A 10,481-nucleotide genomic window follows, 5' to 3' on the forward strand; every position below is an offset into this window, starting at 1 on the left:
AATTCCAGGGACACCGGTACTGGAGATGTCCCCGCCTTTGACAATGGTTCGGGTCGAGCCTACCTTTGCAGATCTCTAATTTATATCTCAAAATTTAAGGTTTTTTAAATAATTAAATGCATTATTAATTGGTCGGGGCTGATATATTTTTTTTTTCAAAATATATTCCATTAATAATAAATGATTGCCCAAATTTAATTGACTCCAATCATTTGTATTAAAAAAGAAAAATTATCAATATTTAATTAATAATTTTTTAAAGTATAAATTATACAAAAAAACATATAGGAAAACTATTTCGTTTACAATATAGTATATACTATATTGTAAATTATCTTAGGTCATTGGCTACCAAATATTCATCTATTCATAATGATAATCTTGAGCAACTAGGACTATTTAACTAATCGAGAAAAAGAGCTTAATTCCTTATTTTCACCTTCTTTCTTTCTTTTTTTAATTTAGAGATAAAAATGTCTTCGATTTATGGAAGATAATAAGATTTTCCTAAACTTTCAATATAGCTAGAAAGGTCATGTGCGTTCCAGCTACGAGCACACCCAGCTAGCGTGTATTTTCCATAGCTGGGCTCACTCTAAACTCTAAAAGATCATCATTATGTCCTATAAATCTAAATAAAATAATATTTATACGTGATAATTATTACTTAATAAAATCAATTAAATTATAGTTATAAACATTATAAAGCATAATTTTATTTTAAAAGTGTTTCCAATGAATTTATAATTTTAATTAAGAAATTTAAGTTAGAAAAATATTTGACGCCCCCGTACCGCAGCCAAATTTGTGGCGGCATCTAAATCGATTTGCCGCCGTCAGCCTATTGTTTAGAAAAAAAGAAACTCCGCCAGCGTCTACATGACAGGATTTTCACTGGATGCAAAACCCCTTCAAAAACCTTTGCCTACCCCCCTATTATTATTTTCACCTTTATAATTTTATTTATACTCTTTTCAGAGAATTTATAAATTAATACTCTTTTCAGAGTAATTTATAATCTATCTCTACTACCAACTATCGATATTTTGCGAATATAAAGAATTTATTTTTTAGATAATAAATTCAATTAAAACATCCATTATTTACAATGAATTAATTATTATGGCATTATGAGCTTGCTGATATATCTAAACCTTTTAAATTAAAAAGGATAGCAGAAAGTTTTATATGGAAAACAATGTGTATGATTGTTTGCAATGTATAGATTTGGTTGATAATTGTATTTTAATATTTCTATAATAAAAGTATTAATTTTTATAGCAATAAATTTTGTCCTATTTCATCTCAAAAAATTTATCCTACTCCCATTAAAGCAGCCTACCCCCTCAAAAAATAGGATGCAAACTGTTCCTACCCCTCCCGCTCATGTAGACGCTGAACTCCGCTGCCGATAACGCTGTCAGCGTACAGGTCTATAATATATAAATATTTTTTTAAAAAGCATTTTAAATAAACCTAAAAATTATGCACATTCGTATACTGGTATTTATGCATTAATTTCTTTTATTACTTAATTAATAAAAATGCTGATTTGTTTGAAAGTTAAGTAAACATACTATTTTTTAATAAGAATCTCTAATTAAGAATCCAGCCAGTGGCGTAGGGTGTGGGGAGAGGAGGAGATGTTTGGGAGTTTGACCATCTACTAAATTGTTAATAAATGCTTGAAATTAAAAAAAAACAATTATTTTTTTGTTTTTAATTTATTATAAATAATGATTGATCTGAAGAATCTGATAATTATATTATTTTTTTAAGAAATAAATTTTAAATTATTTTGCATTGTATAAAACTTGCCTAGTTTGTCATATTCCAATTTATATATATTTGTCAATATAAAAAAAACAATCATTAATTTATTCCTATTTCAACAAATGTCAAGCACAGACACAACAACTATACCTTATTACAATATTGGAGAATCTTCTTGATAAAGGTATAGATATATAAATAATATATTTCGTTCTCCTAGTAAGAAAATATTTTTATATTATCCAGTTCAATCACCAAACATACCTACTAGTGTTGTCAAAAACGGCTAACCCTATATTTCTAGCCAAATATGCAAGCCTAGAGATTTTGCTAATACATGACAGAAAGGTTAGGACATCTATTAACGAAATCTCGATGCTTGAGTAATTTTTTTGGGTAAAATATTGGATTAGCCGTTTTTAAATATAGAGCCGTTTAACAACACTATAGATGAAGCTCATCATCTTCATGATGAAATGGATTTTTATTTTGATACTTTTATACTTATTTGAAGATATTTTTATTTTATTTTTCGCGATCTTTATATTTTTCCCTTAGAATTAAATTTATCCTGCCCTGCAGATTTATTAGTATACGACCTGGCAAGCCTGATTGTTAATCAGTTTTTTTAAACAAACTCATAATATATTTGAGGTCTTTTTGATTAGTGCTATATGATAATTTTAAATACAACTGTTCATATTAGGAAAGTTATAAACTTTAATTTAAAAAAATTATAGACAATCTTTGTCAAAATGATGTTGCAAACTATGTATAACATAATTTCCATGATGACAATGAAAAATGAATGTTATTGAAAATCGTTGGGAGCCTGTGGGAATGGTTATAAATATCTAGTGTCCTAAAATATGAAATATTTTGCATTCCAGTTATCATGGCTAAAAAACAATGAGCAGAGGTTTGTTCCCACCCCCTCCCCATAAAAAAATTATGGCTACGCCATTGCTACATTCATTAAAATATATTAAAGCACCTTAGCATATTATATTTTAAAAATATCTCCGAAGAAATGTAAATATTATAACCGTTAGGGGGAGTTTAATCCATTGTATATTTATTTATACGTTTTTTATTTTATTGTATTATATAATATTTCTGGAATTTTTTTTTAAAAAACTTTTTAATAGATATTATTTTTTTAAAAGAATTTTTGTAAATTTTGTAGTAATTATGTTGCCCTTATAGATGTAGGAAAACGAATGTTATTTTTATTAACTAGTATTAAAATAATCGTAGGAAAGCCCGATTCAGGTCGATTTTAAAAAACGGCTTGATTAAGATCAAACCAAAATAACATTATGTAAGCCTAAAGATTTTAGCTCATAGCTGACAGAAATAATTGGACATCTACTTGCCAAACCTCAATGCATACATAATATTATTTTAAGTAAAATCTAAATCGGGCCATTTTAAAAAATTGATATAAATCGGGCTTTTTAACAACACTGAGAAAATATTTTGGTTGTAAAAACTCGACTCTGTCTTTTAATATTATAAATATACATAATTTTGACCGTGAACTAATGACCTTTATTTCTAAAATTTTTTAAAAATATATTTATATAATTTTTTCTATTGCTTCTTATAAACAAAAAACTTAATAGAATAAATTTAAAATGAAATTTGATGATTATTATATTATTATTTTTAGATATAATTATCTTCTGTTCTGTAAACCCAACCCTATGGACAACACTTGAAAAAAATTTGGGGCCAGACGAGGCAAAATTATGTTTTTTAATATATTTATTGTATTCTGATATTTCATTGAAGGGATAATCCAAAAAGTATGTTTTAATTTAACGACTCAATTATAAATAGTTATTTATTTTGTTGTTAAACAACTTATATAGGACTTGTATTAAAAAAATCAAAAACCGTACCGGTATGGGCAACCTCAGTGCCATCTAGTGTTATTAGGCCCAATCCGTATCGATTTTAAATGACCCGAAAGATTATAACCAAAATAATAAGATTTAACTTATAGATAGCATGAAGGCTTGGATATCACATCTATTTATCAAATCTTGATATTTACATAATATAGGTTTAAATTTTAATCGAGCCATTTTAAAAAATTCATCCAAATTTGGCATTTTAACAACACTAGTACCATCTGCAGAGCACTTAATTATGTCCGTTTTGAGGCCATCTGTTAATTTAAAAATTAATTACCCTTTTTAAATATTTTTTAAAAAGTAATTACATAAAATTGCCTATTAAGAAAACCATGTATTTTCAAATAAAATTGAGAAGTATTTGTATACCAATTTTGGTTCATCAAAGAATTTAAATTTTAATATTTATTTTAATTAAACTTTTAATTTAAATATAATTTAGGTCAATAGTCGTAATTATGAATTTTCAAACTAGTTAAATAAATATGTTTAATATAATTAATTCCGCTTACGAATTTAATATTTAATTAAATGACATTCCTTCGGAATTTAAATGTCACTGTAAACGTTTTCTAACCTCATGTGGACCCTGCTATCATTATTTATATCATGTTTACAATTATATCTTATTAATGCTTACGAATTCACGTTCGAATTGCCCGATAATAAAAAAAACTGCTATTTCAGGCTTATTGACAAAGGAACTGAATCAAAATTTGAATTTCAAGTAGAAATTTTATAATTATTATCATTAATTGATTTTATAAGAATTTTTAAAATTCTTACTTTAATAAAATTTATATTTCTTTTACTTTTTCTTAAAATTTAGTTAATAGCCATTAATGTGTTATTCTATGTTATATGAATATATATATTTTTAACCTAATTTAAAGTTTTTAATAAAATATTATAATAAGTTATATAAAAATATTTTAAGGTGAGATTAGTATCTGCAAATGTAATTTACAATGTTTTAAATCAGTTTCTAATTTGCTCAACTGATCTTAAGCAAATATATAATTCTAATGCCTCCTTATTATAATTTTTTTATACAGGTTTTATTCTCTTATCAATATTCCAAGATATTTATGCATGGAAAGTTTTAATTTGTAATATAAGCATTTTTAATCAGGTAATTTAATATCGCTTTAGCCATCATATATATATATATATAAATGTATTGTAACTGTTAACTGCATTTGTGTTTTTTTTAATAATCTAAATATTACTTATTTATCTATTAATACTGGCAATGTTAGCCTATTTTAAATAATAGAGAGTTACATATATGGTGGTCAAAAAATATTTAATTGGTTAAATTAGATTTGGGTAAATCAGAGTTTCAATAAACAATAAAAAGTAATAACAATATTGATAATTATATTGCTCTAAGCCAAATAGTTTGCAATAGCAGGTTAAAAATAATATAAGGGATGGTTGTTTGGTATAAACATACTTGTGTATTATTTTAAGTCAAGCATTATGTAAAATGTAGCAATTTCCAAAACTGGTAAAGAAACAAGATTTAAATAATGAATATAATATTAATAAATTGACTAGTGATCTGCAAAGTGGAGTTTGGTTTAGTCTAAAATTATGGGCCTGGAAAAGGTTTTTGGGCCAGACAACTTATATATGTATTATATACTAGGCCTGAAGAACAAAATTTAGAATTTGACTAAATTATCTCCTTACATTTCATAAAGAATATTATAGACTGGGTCAGATATTGACATACAAATTAATATTATAGACTGGGTCAGATATTGACATACAAATTTATATTAGAGGTAGGTTAACCAAATTTACAAGCCAGCAAATAAATTTATGGGTTGGGCTGACCAACCTGTCCTGAATAAGGCCCAACCTAACCAAGAAATTTATAATGTATTTTAAATATCTTTTCAAATTAGGTTGTGGCTAGACATTATTTAAAAAATAGTAATTTAAATCAATTATCAATTGTTTTGGACCTTTTTTTGTAGATCCCTAAAGTGTCATTTCAGACTATTTGACCAAGTATCAGTTTAAGACAAAATCCTACTGATGAAAGTTTACACATCACAAATGGCAGTTTAATCAATGTAAGTGAAGAGATCTCCATTTTATTCATTAATTACTTTTTAGCTTCATTTTTTTTTCTATTTGAAAAAAAAATGATATTAGGTTGGGGGTCTTCTATTTAGTATCATTTGAATATGTATGTTTTATTTCAATAATATCCTACATTTCCATTTACGAGTTCCTTAAAGGGCAAGGTTTTTAAATCATTCCCACCATTCCTATACTCTTGTCCTAAGAGGCACATGAACAACATAACATACACTAACAAAATATTTGTAAATGCAGTTTCCATTGGATATCCTTTAATTCAGGCTTATGTTAGAAACATGCTTTGTATTTATATTTTATTCATAAATAATTAATAGATTAAATCTAAAAACTGTTAAATTATTTATTTTGTACCCCTGCCTGAACCTGGTACTATCAATGTTTATATTATTTTCTATTATGATATTTGAAAATTAAATATTAATATACACTAAAACCTGTCTTAATCAAAGTTGAGTTGAGACCCAGATTTTGGTCGTATTATGAAGTTTCCCGAATTATCAAGAGCACAATTTTGATAAGTTTTACTGTAATATAATAATGTATTGATCAATATCAATAGTATAGTTGGTTAAATATTCAATTTTTTAGTTGACTAAAAAGCGGCTAATAAAAATTTTTAAAACTATCACTGCAGCTTCGAGTTTTTTTTTTTAAAAAAAATAAATATATTTAACACAACTTCGAAGAAAGCAAAAATAACTTAACTTGTGTAACAATGTCTAATAAAATTTTCTTCAGCACGCGCCTCCATAAATTAAGACGATTTTTTAGCCATTATACCCAAAAAAACCCGAGTAGTGTCAATAAATATTGGTTAAATATTTAGAAGTAACGACCGATACAAATCGCCTTATCTCTGCTACTGTCTTTCCATTTTTAAACATTTTCTCAAGGTGTAGTTTGGGATTTGGCTGCTTATTTTATATTTTTATTGCTATAAAGAAAAATTCGCTATGATCAAAAATCTTTACTTTTTTTTTTGATTCCATTTTGAAAGATTTTTTTTTGCATGAAAATTACAAAAAGATTTACTAATAAAAGATTATTTTTGGAAACGATTTTTGCACTGGTTAAAAAAAAAAAATAATATGTGTAATTATTTTGAAATTGCGACTTACACAAAAATTAATGTATATTTACCTTTTTTTTAAAATTAAATATTATACACATTAAAACTTGCTTAATAACGGGACCTTAGGGGCCAAATATTTTTTCTTAAATTAGACAGTCGCACAATTTTTGGTACTAAAAATTTTGGCCAAATTAGGGAGTTGCCCTAATTATAAATACCCCAAAATAAACAAGCTTTCACTATACGTAATAATTAAAGCAATATTTTTTTCCCCACATGATAACCTTTTTTTTTTGAATATTTTAAAAAAGGGCCATACCTGCCCCCCTTTTCATTTTTTTTACGATACTCTTCTAATCATTTATATATTGTTTTAATTGAACGTTAAACCTCCTAGGTTATTTCTGGCGGCAATTATGACGTGGACCTGACCATCAACGGCCCCGGAGAACGTGGCAAAGAGTTGGTCTTATTTTCCCTTCGCCAAAAACAATTCGAATCCTTCAAATGGATCTCCAACATTTCTGGCGAGTACTCGGCCTGCTTCAACAACGAATTCTCTTCCTTCTCCCACAAAATAATTTACTTCGATTGGGTCAGCGGGGAGGAAGAAACCTTCGGCGGAAAACACCCCGGGCCAGTGAACCATCCGCTTACCATGGTACGCCCTTATATTTACGCGCACGCTCGAACGCTCCAGGGTATCGGATTTAAGCCGACCGATAAATACGGAATTCTAAATCCACTCTTGATTTTGAGATGGAATTAATGTCAATATCAGTAAGGATATCCCCCCCCCCTTACCCCTTAAAATTTATCATTAGAAAAGGGCGACATTTTAATTGTCTTTTTATTTCAAACTAATCTCATTTCTAATCCAATGCTCGAGGCGACTAAATTGATTTGAAAACAAAAGCGTTATTTTTAGCCTTCAAATACAAAAACACAAATGGATGAGCTACGCATGCTCGCTTTTGTTTTCAATTTTTCCCAGTCACGCTTAGCGAATGAGAGGGGTGGAGATTAGTAGAGTGAGATAAAGGAATTGTTTAATTTACTACCTTATACGCGTTGATAAGGTATCAAATCTAAAACTTAAAAAAAATATATTAAAAACGAAGCAGATCTTATTTTTATTATTATTTTCCTGGTGGCTATATAATTTTTAAATATTATTAATTTATTCATATCATTTGTTTGTATATATATATAAAATATATATATTTTTTTAATGGGGAAAGAAAATATTTAAAATTTCGTGCTTATTTTACTTTTAAATAAAAATTGGATCTATTGCTTAAGGTCTGGCTCAATCCGAGGAATTGTTTTTATTTGACCAACCCACCTCCCCCAGCTGTCCTCTTACTTACATAGATTCATCATTTAAGGGAGAGGGGCGGGGGTGTTTTGGAGAATAGGTTATTGCGTCTTTTTATAATTGGCTAGATAGTATTAATATTTAACAACTTCAGTAATTTTTGACCTGCAGCTAATAAAAAAGTTATTAGGCCATGGCTTGAAAGTATCTTATCAGAATCGGTAAAGATTTTTATAGCCATGCCCTATGGCTCCAGATATAACATGTAGCTTAAATAAACATATTTCGCGCTTAATATTTTTTAAGATGGAATCCGCTTCCGAGACAATCCACGATAACCTCAACGAGATAACCGAACATCAAACACATTACAAACTGAGCGAAGCATCGGGCCGGATATTCGGCGAAGAACTCAACAATCGGGTCACCGTATTATCCCTTTCCGAAACACTAGCTATACTCATCATAGGTGTTGGTCAGATTGTCGTGCTCAGAAATTTCTTCACCGATAAGCAAGGGGGGAGATAGTAAGCCTATAATCGTGGAGTAGTTAGAACAATTGTTTTTTTTTACAATTATGAGTATTATACATGCGCATAATTTTTTTTTGTTGCCCCTTATCCAGGCTTTGGGTAAATTAAATAATATTAAGGGTTGCCCGAGGTTCAAATTTACTTAATTTTTTTTATTTGTTTTGTATCTAAAGAAGTATAGATTTAATGTATTTTTTCATTTATTAAATAGAAAATTTATCCCCTTTGTATATTTTCGGTTCTTTTATGGCAAAAAAACTAATATAAATTTTTTGGTCTCTTTGGCTTTGTTTGTGTAAAGGGTTCTAAAAAAATCTATCATTGTAATTTTGATCTGAGAATCCCCTCATTCTAACTACATTTTCCCTTAGCTCAATCAATCCTTTATAATTTTGGTCAAATTTTTTTTTCTTCTTAGAACTTTCATTTATCATATTTATATTTATTAATTTACCCTTATATTATTTAACTAGCCTAATATCGTGTGATTACTATAAAGTTCTAACTCAATTACGTTTGATTATATAAAAGAAATTATATTAGGGGTCCTCTTATCCCCATTCCATTCAACCCCACACCCTCTAATTTTTTTTAAACAAAAATTTTATATACGTAATCGATCGAAGAGTGGAAAAAACCTTATAATAATTCGAGAGACTATATCTGCGAAAATCAATCTGTATAAATAAATATTATTTACTCGTTTTATACACTTTAAAAACATTCTTCATTTTATCCTGCGAGTCACGTGGTTTGACTCGTTTTAACAAACTACCTTATTTAATGTATGTTAGATAATATTAATTTTGATTTCATTATTCTAAATTTTTGTAATAATATTTTTATAAAAATATAATATCGCGGATTAATTCAAATAAATAAATTCAACTTTTTGTGTTTAGTTTGGAAAAAAAAACATTATCTTAATCGTAAAAAATTTTTTTTTTTATGATCAGCTGATTTATCATCAAAGCTCTAATTCAATATAGCGCAAGATAGCGGTATGGTTAAGACCTACGAACGGACCGATCCTTAAAAACGATTTTATCCAGAAACCGGTTTTAACAAAAAATGCTACCGTTTTTGTAATAATGTTCGAGAAAGTTTGACGTTTTTCGGAAGGTTTATTTTAGAGATCCGCGCGACCTCATGCGCCTAGCTAATTATATTCGGAGCGGTAAACATATGCAAAATATTTTTTTGATCGCTTAAAATTATTACCCGATTTCTGGTTTTTTTGCCGTAGAATTATTTTTTCTATTGTTATTAATAAGAGCTTGAAAACCGGAAATAGAACAAAATTAAGAACCGAAAACCGAATCCCTTTTTTATAAAAGGAACCGAAACCGGAATCTGAAGAAAATATGTTTTTCAAAGTTTGGTTCTAAACAAGTTTTAAAGCTTACACCCGGTCAAGATTGGATGGACTGAAGACAGGACCATAATAATTTTTTCAAAAACAAGCTTTACAATCGGCATTTTTGACCTTATCCAAGTGGAAAAAATTTGTCTAGAGGAAATAAAATATTATAATAAAGTTTGCGAAGGTATACAAAGACCGAACCGGATAGTCCGGAATCGGTTTTTAAATTTTTATAACTTAAAAACCGGTCCGCCGATTTACTATGAGCGAGTAACATAAAATAATGACTGGGTCGTACTTTTATATATTTGAAGTAAGTTTAAATGATAAAATTATTTTTCAAATTCATATATATTTGCTGTATTGGGATATGGAATACATGGGGAAT

At 27.9% G+C, this 10,481-nt stretch overlaps 1 protein-coding gene across 1 annotated transcript; it reads left to right on the forward strand.

The window, feature by feature from the left end:
• The first annotated feature begins 4,246 nt into the window (after window positions 1-4,246).
• LOC135931021 (transmembrane emp24 domain-containing protein 7-like) lies at window positions 4,247-9,588 on the forward strand. The gene is made up of 3 exons (XM_065467869.1): window positions 4,247-4,419; window positions 7,277-7,540; window positions 8,504-9,588. The coding sequence occupies exons 1-3, from the start codon at window positions 4,273-4,275 to the stop codon at window positions 8,723-8,725; spliced, it is 633 nt and encodes a 210-aa protein (XP_065323941.1). The 5' UTR covers window positions 4,247-4,272; the 3' UTR covers window positions 8,726-9,588.
• Window positions 9,589-10,481: the final 893 nt, after the last annotated feature.

This window comes from Gordionus sp. m RMFG-2023, chromosome 1, assembly GCF_954871325.1.
Source record: "Gordionus sp. m RMFG-2023 chromosome 1, tfGorSpeb1-WG-v2, whole genome shotgun sequence".
Classification (NCBI taxonomy): domain Eukaryota; kingdom Metazoa; phylum Nematomorpha; class Gordioida; order Chordodea; family Parachordodidae; genus Gordionus; species Gordionus sp. m RMFG-2023.